The sequence below is a fragment of the Scyliorhinus canicula genome, chromosome 15 (assembly GCF_902713615.1).
Source record: "Scyliorhinus canicula chromosome 15, sScyCan1.1, whole genome shotgun sequence".
NCBI lineage: Eukaryota > Metazoa > Chordata > Chondrichthyes > Carcharhiniformes > Scyliorhinidae > Scyliorhinus > Scyliorhinus canicula.
The window spans coordinates 140,482,231-140,494,828 of record NC_052160.1 but is presented as its reverse complement, the minus strand read 5'-3'; the positions used below and the strand labels follow the sequence as shown (position 1 = coordinate 140,494,828).

The 12,598-nt window shown below is 48.5% G+C and overlaps 1 protein-coding gene across 7 annotated transcripts in view; it reads left to right on the top strand.

Annotated features, from left to right (window-relative positions):
- Positions 1-12,598, top strand: part of LOC119978498 — a 72,911-nt gene that overhangs the window by 40,501 nt on the left and 19,812 nt on the right. For all 7 annotated transcript variants that reach the window (XM_038820168.1, XM_038820166.1, XM_038820165.1 and 4 more), the window contains 2 exons: positions 685-782; positions 9,135-9,272. In XM_038820168.1, the coding sequence (XP_038676096.1) occupies positions 685-782; positions 9,135-9,272 (236 nt within the window). The remainder of the gene's footprint in view (positions 1-684; positions 783-9,134; positions 9,273-12,598) is intronic.

Here is a 12,598-nt window from a genome sequence, read left to right as displayed (position 1 = left end):
CGTAGGAACGATGGCGTTTTACGACAGAACAATGGCGTTTTACGACAGAACAATGGCGTTTTACAACCACCGATCCTCCGTTTGGCTGGGAGCTAACATCAAGGGAGCGTAGGGCACTTGGCTCTAGCTGCCGATACGGCCCGGGAGAATTGCCGGGTCCATGGCCATGCGCACAAGCGGCCTGCAGCGGCCGCACCATGCAACATGACGCTGGTGCTCCTGGATCCGGCCTGCAAAATAGTGCCCCCTCTTTGGCAGGCTCGCACCCCCCGGACCAACCCACCCCCCGCCCCGCCTCCACAGTGCCCCCCCAGCCCCTGGCAAAGTCCCCGCGGATTGGCCCTTCCCCGACTGTTGGCGTTGGACTGAGTGCGCAGCCGCCCCGTCGAGTTCCCGTCGGAGGAGACCACACGTGAGCGACGGCGTCGGGAATTCGGCCGGTCGGAGGTGGAGCATCAGGGGGCAGGCCTCGGGCGACGCCCTGGGGCTGTCGATATGTCGCGTGGCGTACTCTCTTGAGTACGCCGCTTTGTAGGGGGCAGAGAATCGCGAAAGCAACGCCGCTCCCGATTTGGTCGCAAACTTTGATTCTACAGCCGGAGAATCCCACCCCTGATGTGCTTCTCCCGTTCCCGTATTTTGCTTTTTCTTTAACTGAAAAATTCTTGTTTCCCGTCTTCAGGAAAAAAAAAATAGAAATCCGTGAGAAAAAGATTCTGCCACAGACTGTGGACAAAATGGCCCAGGAAACGGCACAAATACCTGTCCGAATTACACCACGGGTAAGGCGGAAAAGAATTGACCGTTAGTAAAAATGTTCTTGATAATAGAACCAGTGGCTTGGGTAAAAGTAAAAAGTTTAACAATTGCGATTATACTGGGCGCGATCGAACAGCCACGCTGCACCTGAAAAGCAGTGCGCCGCGGCGCAATGTGCCCGATAGATCCCTGCTCCCGGGATCTACCCAGCTCGCAACGCCACATTGCAATGGCAGGAACATCTTTTGGCAAATCTGCATCTTAGAGTGAGACAGCTAGTCTCACTGTAATATGCAGATTCCCGAGGCACCCGAGCTGTTGGGATCTTGCCCCATCGCCTCGGAGATCTCCAGCGAGCGCCGTTCAGAACTGGGCTTTACCAGCGTGGAACAGATGGGACATCAATCGTGGGGGTCTCCCAGGGAATCGGAGGACCCCATATTCAAGCCCTTTGGGCAGTGTTGTACCCTGATACTGCCAAGGTGCCCAGGTGGCACTGCCAACTGGCAGGGACATTGCCAGGGTACCAGGCTGGCACTGCCAAGATGCCAAGCTTGCATTTTTCCCATGACAGCGAATGGACTGGTGTGCCCTGCACAGGTGTTGGGGAGGAGGGGGGGGGGAGTCTCGGGGACCCCTCATAGTGAGTTGGGACTTGGGGGTTGGGTTTGGAGGGGGGTTGGGGTTGTCGGGGGCTCCAGAGATTGGGTGTGGCACCTCAATCTCCCTCCGGCTCCTCAGTACAGAAAACTATGCACATTCCCTGCTGAGGTCCTCTATCTAACCCAAGAGATATTTTATAGCTTTGTATTTCTCAGCGCTGCGAGTGCCAGGAAGCATGTGGCTAAACGCACTTGCTATGCGACTTTGTTCCCATTTAGTTAAATCAATCCCGCCAGGGTTGAAATGTTTATCTATTCTGACTCTCCATTCTGTAAACAGGGAGTAGTACACTTGCCTCCTTGTCAGAAGGCTCTGGGATCAGGTCCTACTCCAAAGACCTAGGCTGACGTTTCTCTGCAGAACTGAGGGAGTGCTGCCCTGTCCGAGCTGCCATCTTTTGAACACGGTGTTAAGCCGTAGATGGAAAAGATTCCGTCTTGAGGAACAACAAGACAGTTTTCCCTCAGTGACCTGGTCAATATTGATTCTTCAGCTAATGTCATTCAAAGCAAATGATCTGCTCATTATCCCATTGCTATTTCTGGGACCTTGCTGTGCACAGTTTGATTGCTGTGTTTCCTTCAGTATTATAGTGATTACACTTCCAAAACACGTCATTGACTGTGAAGTGTTTTGGGGACAGTTGGAGGTTGTAAAAGGTGCAATAGAAATGCAAGTTACGGGCAGCACAATGGCGCAGTGTGTTAGCATTGCGGCCTCATAGCGCCGAGGTCCCAGGATCAATCCCGGCTCTGGGTCATTGTCCGTGTGGCGTTTGCACATTCTCTCTGTGTTTGCGTGGGGTTCGCCCCCACAACCCAAAAGATGTGCAAGGTAGGTGGATTGTCCATGCTAAATTGCCCCTTAATTGGAAAAAAAAATGAATTGGGTACTTTAAATTTATCAAAAAAAAATAAATGCAAGTTACTTGTCCCCAGAATTGAGTTGCACTCTTGCTGATGTACATTTCAACCTCTGTATGTGAGGTCCACCCCACGCCACAAATCTTCACATGCAGATGTCGAAAGGAAGTGGTTGTGTTGTTTGAGACAACATATCGCGGTTGATTTTTCCAGTCCTTGTTCCTAAAGATCTTCGACCGCTAGAGTGCTTCTACTGCTGGGCTGCCTGAGGTCAACTAATTCAGCATGGACCATGGATTGAAACTGATCTTTGTGGGCCGAATGGATTGTAGACTTTTGCAGCACAGAAGGAGACCATTCAGCCCATCATGTCTGTGCCAGCCCTTCGAAAGATTTATTTCATTAGTCCCACTATCCTGCTCTTTTCTCCTTTCTCTGCAAATTTCTCCATTCATTCATAAAAAAAAATTCTCTAATTCTCTATCTCTGCTCTGGTTCATAGAACCATAGAATTTGCAGAAGAAGGCCGTCTAGCCCATCGAGTCTGCACCAGCACCCTACTTAAGCCCATTAAAAAAAATTAAATTTAGAGTACCCAATCATGTTTTTTCCAATTAAAGGCCATTTTAGCACGGCCAATCCACTTAACCTGTACATGTTTGGACTGTGGGAGGAAACCGGAGCACCCGGAGGAAACCCACACAGACACGGGGAGAAAGTGCAAACTCTACATAGAGAGTCAACCGAGGTCGGAGTTGAACCCGGGTCCCTGGAGCTGTGAGGCAGCAGTGCTAGCCACTGTGCAGCATGCCGCCAAATCCTCCCACAATCCAAAGATGTGCGGGTTAGGTGGATTGGCCATGATAAATTGCCCTTAGTGTCAAAAATTGCCCTTAGTGTTAGGTGGGGTTACTGAGTTATGGGGATAGGGTGGAGGTGTTGACCTTGGGTAGTGGGTAGGGTGCTCTTTCCAAGAGCCGGTGCAGACTCGATGGGCCGAATGGCCTCCTTCTGCACTGTAAATTCTATGTAAATCTTTTCCTAAATCTCTTAAATTTCTGTCCTGTTGTGATGCCTTCTTCCAGCGAACAGCTTCTCCTTATGTATTCGTATCAAAACCCCTCATATACCCTTCGACTAAATCTCCCCTTAGCCTTTTTCAGAGAGAGACTCTCAGCTTCTCTGGTCTCTCCATGTAACTGAAGTGTTCCACAGGATCACAGTGTGTTTTAAAAAAATATATATTTAGAGTACCCAATTTTTCCAATTAAGAGGCAATTTAGCGTGGCCAATCCACCTAGACTGCACATCTTTGGGTTGTGGGGGCGAAGCGCACGCAAACACAGGGGAGAATGAGCAAACTCCACACGGACAGTGACCCAGAGCCGGGATCGAACCCGAAACCTCGGTGTCGTGAGGCCGCAGTGCTAACCACTGTGCCACCGTGCTGCCCAGGATCACAGTGTGTTGTACGTTGACTCACCAATGCAGAATGAAGTCGCTGCAATACTGCCACTTTGCCATCGGATGGCAGTAAAGGCTTTGGAGCCCAAAGGTGCCATTCAATGGTTTGTCTGTGTATGTGTGTGTTTATTTGTTACAATGAAGGGGAATTTTAGCGCGGCCAATCAACTTACCCTGCACATCTTTTGGATTGTGAGGTCCACACAGACACGGACAGAATGTGCAAACTTCACAGATAAGCCAGTGACTTTTAAGGGGCACCTTGACGAAAGATGAATAGGATGGGAATAATAATAATAATCGCTTATTGTCACAAGTCGGCTTCAATGAAATTACTGTGAAAAGCCCCGAGTCGCCACATTCCGGCGCCTGTTCGGGGAGGCCGGTACTGGAGTTGAACCTGCGCTGCTGATCTTGTTCTGCATTACAAGCCAGCTGTTTAGCCCACTGTGCTAAACCAGCCCCTAGATAGAGGGATATGGTCCCCGGAAGGGGAGGGGGTTTTCGTTCAGACGGCCACCATGGTCGCTGCAAGCTTAGAGGGCTGAAGGGCCTGTTCCTGTGCTGTAAGTTTCTTTGTTCTTTGTTCATATGGATAGTGACCTGGGGCCGGGATCGAACCTGGGTCCTCGGCGCCATGAGGCAACAGTGCTAACCACTGCGCCACCGTGCCGCCCTGCTAGGTATGTTTATTTACTGAGTCATTAGCAAGTTTGTTTTAAGCAAGTGTACTGGCCGTATTATACAATAAAACCTCTGTCATCCGACACACTTGGGAAATCGGTTAATCAAAAATGCATGTCACCAATAATGTTAGCCGAGTTCCAGATTTTAACCCAACTGAGGTCTATGGTTTACTTTTCATTCGATCCAATCGGAGGTTGCTACCAAAAGGGGGAGGTTCATTATGGTGTGGGAGTGCGCAGGTCTCGTGCGTGTCACTGAGCGATCGAGGTGCCGCAGAACAGGGGGATGCTGGGACCAGAGGTCACAGTCGCAGAATAAGCATTTAAGGTGGATTTGAGGAAAGAAAAATTCTCTCAAAAAAGAGTGGTGAACCGTTGGAGTTCTTTATCCCAGGGAGCTGTTGATTCCGCGTCCTTGAGCATTGGAAAATGTTCAGTGATTGTACGAGATTGTGGACTCTCCATGAGTCCAAAGGTGTGCAGGTTAGTGGATTGGCCATGCTAAACTGCCCCTTAGTGTCAAAAGGGTTGGGTGGGATTGCTGGGTTGGGGTGGAGGTGTGGACTTAAGTGCGGTGCTCTTTCCAAGGGCTGGTGCAGACACAATGGGCTGAATGGCCTCTTCTGCACTGTAGTGATTCCCTGATATATGAGTGCAAACATCCTCCCAACATTTACCCTGTCGAACCCCCTAAGAATCTTGGTCGGGATTCTCTGACCCCATGCCGGGTCGGAGAATCGCCGGTGGGCCGTGCGAATCGTGCCACGCCGCCCCGACGCCGGCATGTGATTCTTCGCAGAGCGGAGAATCTATGCCATTGGCGCCGACCTGGTTGGCGCGGCACCGGCTCTACGCGACCAGCCCGCCGATTCTCTGGCCGTAAGAAAAGAGCCGAGTTCCGCCGGCGCCGTTCTAACCTGCTCTGGATCGGTGGGACCTCGGCGTGGAAGGGTCGGGGGGGGGGGGGGGGGGGGGGGGGGGGGGGGGTCCGACACCGTAGGGGTTGGGGGGGCCGGCCCCTGTAGTCCTGGACCATGTTGCGTCGCGGCCGGCACGTTGAAGGAGGCCACTGCGCATGTCCTCGTTGGCGCCAGCGCAACTGCGCAGGCGCGGATCCCGCAGTGCACAGTTCGCGCCGGGATCGGCAGCTGGAGTGGCGCGAACCGCTCCAGGGCCGTGCTGGCCCCCTGTAGGGGCGAGAATTAGTCCTGGGAGCCGATGTTCCTGCCAAAGGCTTTTTTCAGAGAGATTGAGGGAAGGATTACCTCGTTCATACGGGGAGGGAAGGTGGCCAGAGTTAGAAAGGTGCTGCTACAGAGGGGAAGGCAGGCAGGGGGTTTGGGTCTCCCGAACCTGATGTATTAGGTTCTTGACTCTTGAGAAGGTTAAGTTTGAACTGAGGGGAAGCTCGGAGGGGTTCTACAAGTCATGGGCATTATTATTATGCACTTTCAAGAACTGGATAACATCGACCATTAGTTGGGGAGGGGGGGTGGGAGTGTTGGGGGGAGGGGGGCGGTGTGTGTTAATGGTGACAATGGGTGATTCCTGATTCCTTTTTGTCATTTGTTTATGTGAACATGCGGGCTAATGTCTGGGGTTTGGTGGGAGGAAGGGATCGTTGTTATTGATATGGGTATTGACATATTTGTTACTGATTATTGTTTATTGTTGGTGGGTATAAATTTGGGAGAAAATGTGAAAAAGGAGGAGAATAAAAATATTTTAAAAAAATTTAGTTGTCATAAATCCAGAGGCCATTTCGCCCCCCATGCCTATTCTGGTTCCATGAAAGACTGACAGGGTATATTTTTAGCGGTATGAAGGTTTTTTTTTAATTATAAATTTAGAGTACCCAATTAATTTTTAACAATTAAGGGGAAATTTAGCATGGCCAATCCACCTACCCTGCACATCTTTGGGTTGTGGGGGCGAAACCCACGCAAACACGGGGAGAATGTGCAAACTCCACACGGACAGTGACCCAGAGCCGGGATCGAACCTGGGACCTCGGTGCCGTGAGGCTGCAGGGCTAACCCACTGCGCCACCGTGCTGCCCCTTGCGGTATGAAGGTTAGGGAGATACAGGTGGAGCACATTCGTGCTTAGTCCCACATCCCCACCTTTTGCCGCAATGTTAATTCATTCTGAAGTCAGTTGTTAAAATAGGAAACCAGATATGCTAGATCTACTTACAGAATGCAGCAATGCAAATTACTAACACCTAGTGTCCCCAAAGTCTCTCTTTACGTGTTTTCTTTGAGTCTACAAATCAACAACACATTGACAGCTCCTTGAAGGAACAAATCTCTCTTTATACGCTTAATAATAAAAATCAAATGGGCAGCACGCCGGCACAGTGGTTAGCACTGCTGCCTTATGGCACCGAGGTCCCAGGTTCGATACTGGGTCACTGTCCGTGTGGAGTTTGCACATTCTCCCCGTATCTGTGTGGGTCTCACCCCCACAACCCAAAAGATGTGCAGGGTAGGTAGATTGGCCACGCTAAATTGCCCCTTAATTGGAGAAAGAAAATAATTGGATACTCTAAATTTTAAAAACATCAATAAATTCAAAAAAAAAAACAGGCAGTCTCTCTTTATATGTGTTCTCTTTATATAGGATACAGTTGCCCTCCACCTGTATCTCCCTAACTTTCATACTGTTAACAATATACTCTGTACGTTCCTCATCCTCAAGCACCTGTCCAACTTCCTTTTTACAATTATTTAGGGAGTGCATTTCCACCACTTGTTCAAACAGAGCTTTACAATTCTTGAGAACGGTGTGCAAAGGTTTCTCCTTATCTTCCTCTACATCTTTTGCCGGTGGTGTTAATAATAATAATAATAGTCTTTATTAGTAGGCTTACATTAACAAAGCAATGCAAGTTACTGTGAAAATCCCCAAGTCGCCACATTCTGCCGCCTGTTCGGGTACATAGAGGGAGAATTCAGAATGTCCAATTCACCTAACAGCATGTCTTTCGGGACTTGTGGGAGGAAACTGGAGCGCCCGGAGGAAACCCTTGCAGACACAGGGAGAACGTGCAGACTCCGCACAACTCCTCTGGTTAATGGCCCACTGAACAGAGGGCATCTTATTTTTATCTCCCTCCATCCAAACCTCTCACTGTCTTGAAAACCCGAGGTTGCTGCTGAACCATCTCTGCTCCAAGAAGAGCAGCTGAAACATTCCCAACCGTTCCCCATCACTGAAGCCCTCATCCCTGTCATATAAAGGCATTTAAGTGTTTATCGCATCTAACGGCCAGTGGGATTTCCAGCCTTGGTGCTATTTCGCATATCATTTGATATCAGTTTTATTTCTATCCAATTTTTAAAATGTTCATACAAGTGTGACCGTAACAAAGAATATAACGTCTCATTTATTTACTGTATCCTTTGTCTCAGCCTTTTCTCTTCCTCGTAATACGGTGTACAGTTGCCTGACAGCAGTCAGATGACCATAACCCATGAATAATCAGCCGGAGTGGCTACTCAGCAGTGCCTGACGGTGTTGACCGCCTCCCATGTGGAACCTAGCTTTGAGCGGTTTGAAGGCCTCGTTACCAGTAGTTAGCACTTTTGCGATTGTGTGGTTTGCTGGAAAGCGCTTTGGGTTGTCTTGAGATTGTGGAAGATATCCTATAGTCCTTTCCTTCTTTCCAAGACACCGGTCACTTATGTCATGCAAATGACCTGAACTTTGATGTGTTGGAGTAGGGGGCGGCCGCTACTGGCTTGCTTGCTGCTGTCTTTGCTGCCTCTCATTCGCCTCTGGAGACCGGGTAGTGGGTGTTGGTTTAAACAACGCAAGGCTTGAGGCAGGCAGTGGGTTTAATTGGGTGGCTCAGTCACAAATGGCCTCCTTCTGTGTTGAAACATGTGGGGGCACCAAGTAAGGACGGGGAACATGCTTGCCATTCCCGAGGGGTGCGATAAACTGGAAAAATTAAATGCAATCGATAATGGGTGCAGAACGAGATGCAACTTTGTGCAGTTGGTAGACATAGGAGCAATCGAGGATGAGGGGATCAGAAGAGCCCCCTGCTACCCTAATTTGCCCAGCCACAGGAAAGACTAAATTTTGCATGGTCCTGTTATTCCTTCTATTTTGCCTGTCAGATTATTCCAAATATTTGCTACCCTTAAAGTAGTCATTACTCTAGGGCTACAGTTGCGAACCGTGAGTAAATGTATTTCTGCACTTTTCACCACATGACTTGCCCCCAGCATCCCAGTTATTAATCGGGAAACACATCCATCCTACGGCCTTCCAACGTCGATTGGAAATTAAAAAGACTCGTTATCCAGTTGGATAGTGCTTGACCCTCAGCCTTTCTTTCCCCATCATTTTTTTGTATTTGAGAAAGAGAAAGGTTCAAAGAAAATGACAAAAAGATAAGCAGCGAGGTTTATTTTTTAATGTCCTGATGATTTTCTCCAGGGTTCCACACCCAGTGTTCTGGAGATTAATCTTCAATTCCCGGAGACTCCACGACAACCCGAGGGGGAACAGGGCAACCCGAGCGGGAACTCGATGGGCTGGGTGGCCACCTTCTGTGCCATTATGACTCTTAACTTTAAAAAAAAAAGAAGACACTTAGATGGTTTCAAACCCAAATCGAACCTGATTTCTGACTGGCTTTTAAATGTGCACCGCGGTGATGGGCCCTGAACCTTTGTTCCTTTTGCAGATTGATGGAGTTTCGCGACCTTCGGGGACCTTTATTGTTCTGCAGAACGGTCCTTCGACCAATCCACCCATCCTGAAGAGTAAACCGGTTGAGTTGAGGTCTTCTGAGCCACCTGTGAAAAGGAAGAAAACCACGCAGGTGAACAGTTTGGAACTGATGTTGTCGGCGGGCCCTGTTTTGACGTTCTCTTATTGTGTTGTGCTCCCCGCTGCCAAGGTTTCCCCCTTGGCCTTGCCCTCCTGCCATCCATGCTGTGCCACCGCCGCTGTCTCACCACAGAGCAAAGTTTGCCCCAACTCGAAATTAAGCGAACAGAAATGAATGTTAAGATTTTCCAAGTGTTGTAAAATGCGTTTAAAGCTGTCCGAACTCCAAACATTTCGAAATGCTCCCTCTGGCACAGTCGGCAATTTAGTCTGAATGATTGCCGCGTCTAAAAATATTCCAACTTGAGCTGCTAGCCACACTTTATAATGCGAGTACTTGCCACATCCCAAACACCATGGATCTGTTGGTGACTCAGAAATCATTAACCCAGCCATTAACGTCCAGGTTTTTAGCACTAATTCCTCGTCTTAAATGTTTCAATATCTGCCGTGCTGGGTTCTGTTAAAAACTTTAGTGGACTTTTAAAGTTCTGCTTTCAAAGGACTTCCAAAAGGAGAATTTCTCCCAATTTCTTTCACCCATCTACAGCTTGACGGCTTTGTCACCCCCTACTTTCGGGTAAGTTAGCACAGGCCACAGCATCGCTCTGCACATCTCCATGGCCATCATTCCCTTGCACGCCTATACAAAGTTTGATTTGATTTGATTTATTACTTTTTAAAAAATATAAATTTAGAGTGCCCAATTCATTTTTTTCCAATTAAGGGGCAATTTAGCGCGGCCAATTCACCTACCCTGCACATCTTTGGGTTGTGGGGGCGAAACCCATACAAACACGGGGAGAATGTGCAAACTCCACATGGACAGTGACCCAGAGCCGGGATTGAACCTGGGACCTCGGCGCCGTGGGGTAGCAATGCTAACCACTGTGCTACCATGCTACCGTAATTTATTATTGTCACATGTATTAGTATACAGTGAAAAGTATTGTTTCTTGCATGCCGTACAAACAACGCGTACCGTACATAGGGAAGGAAGGAGAGACTGCAGAATATAATGTTACAGGTATAGCAAGGTGTAGAGAAAAGATCAACTTAATACGTGGTAGGTCCATTCAAAAGTCTGATGGCAGTAGGGAAGAAGCTGTTCTTGCCTAAAGATCGCTAAATCTGTAGGTAATTGAATTATAACACTGTTAGAGAGTTTAAAACAGTTAGAATCAAGTTTTAGAAGCATAGAACGAGAGTAAAAGATAGAATTAGAGGGTATGCTGGGCACAGCTTGCAAGGAGTCACCTCGCTTCGGCGCCATCTTGGAATCAATACCTCAGAAGTTGCCGAACAATCTGATGGGGTGGAGGGGAAACGAGGATTGTTCTGCTCACAGCAGGTAAGCTGGTGGAAAAATTCAGCAAAGGTTCTCAAAGTTGTGACCGCTTTTTGATGAGAGTAGATTAAGGAGAACCTGTTTCTGCTGGCACTCATTTAAAATAATTGCCTAAATAACCGGAGGAAATTGTGTTTTTACAGCAAATAGTTGGGGTTTGACGTTTGCTACCTTGAAGGGAGATTCACGTTGTATCTTTCAAAAGAGGTCCTTGTGGAGTTTGCACATTCTCCCCGTGTCTGTGTGGGTCTCACCCCCACAAACCAAAAAGCTGTGCCGGGTAGGCGGAGTGGCCATACTAAATTGCCCCTTAATTGGAAAAAAAAAGAATTGTCTGCTCTAAAATGGAAAAGAAACTTTCAAAAAGAGGAATAAAAAAGGAAACCCTTGTACGTCTGTGGGGAGTGGGAAGGGGGCAGTGCTTGGACAGTTCTTTCAAAGAGCTGGCATGGCTGCGAAGGGTTAATGGCCTCCTGTATTCTGTTTCATGGCCTTCCACACATGACCATTTCCCCAGTAGGTGTTGCTGGGTGATGGCCCAGGCCCGGGAACCCATGCCTACTCCCTAACCTAGTTGAGTCAGTTGCATTAACCAGATCAGACACCAGGGGGAGCTGGGAGTCCCAAGTATTTCAGAAGCGGTTTACCGATTGTGGTGAGAATGTGCAGCAAAAACTGAACTGGGAGAAATTGGTGCAGCTAAACATTATCCATGCCTGCCCGCCCCATTAGTATCGAACCGAAAGGTTACTGAGTCTGTTGTCTCCTCACTGAGGGTTAACCTTAATCTATACCTATCCGTGCTTCGGTTAAGCTGTCCAACCCCAGCATTCCAAAGTAACCAATCGGTGTCAGCGGATGTGACACGAGAGAGAAGAGAACAAAGAACAAAGAACAAAGAAAATTACAGCACAGGAACAGGCCCTTCGGCCCTCCCAGCCTGCGCCGATCCAGATCCTTTATCTAAACCTGTCGCCTATTTTCCAAGGATCTACTTCCTTCTGTTCCCCGCCTGTTCATATATCTGTCCAGATGCATCTTAAATGATGCTATCGTGCCCGCCTCTACCACCTCCGCTGGCAAAGCGTTCCAGGCACCCACTACCCTCTGCGTAAAAAATTTTCCGCGCACATCTCCCTTAAACTTTCCCCCTCTAACCTTGAAATCGTGACCCCTTGTAATTGACACCCCCACTCTTGGAAAAAGCTTGTTGCTATCCACCCTGTCCATACCTCTCATAATTTTGTAGACCTCAATCAGGTCCCCCCTCAACCTCCCTCTTTCCAACGAAAACATTCCTAATCTACTCAACCTTTCTTCCTAGCTACACCCTCCATACCAGGCAACATCCTGGTGAACCTCCTCTGCACCCTCTCTAAAGCATCCACATCCTTCTGGTAATGTGGCGACCAGAACTGCATGCAGTATTCCAAATGTGGCCGAACCAAAGTCCTATACAACTGTAACAAGAAAGCTAGCAGTGGACTCTATGTGAATGACCTTGCCATATGTGGCTGCCAGTTCATGCTAAGCAATATGCAAGCCCAACCTATATCAAGTTTAGAACAAAGCTACCCAACTGGACTCCTCTACCTGCACAATGGGACCTTCTTCCTTAAACTGTTCTCGGCTTCCTCAGGATGTGTTGAGTTATTCAAAAGGGGTGGGAAGGGACACTGGTTTGATATCCAGGCAGTACTAATTTCTCTGTCCTGATGGTGATACACCTGCCAGGGACAGTTTAGATTGGCAAGGTCTTGGGTGGCATGATGGCGCAGTGGTTAGCACTGCTGCCTCACGGCGCCGAGGTCCCAGGTTCGGTCCTGGCCCGGGTCACTGTCCGTGTGGAGTTTGCACATTCTCCCCATGTCTAGCATCTGGTTTCTCGCACTGCAGGCCTGATGATAATTCTAAATTATAATTCCTATCACAATCAGGATTAGTTAGCAAGTGTTGCCCAATTGTGGGAT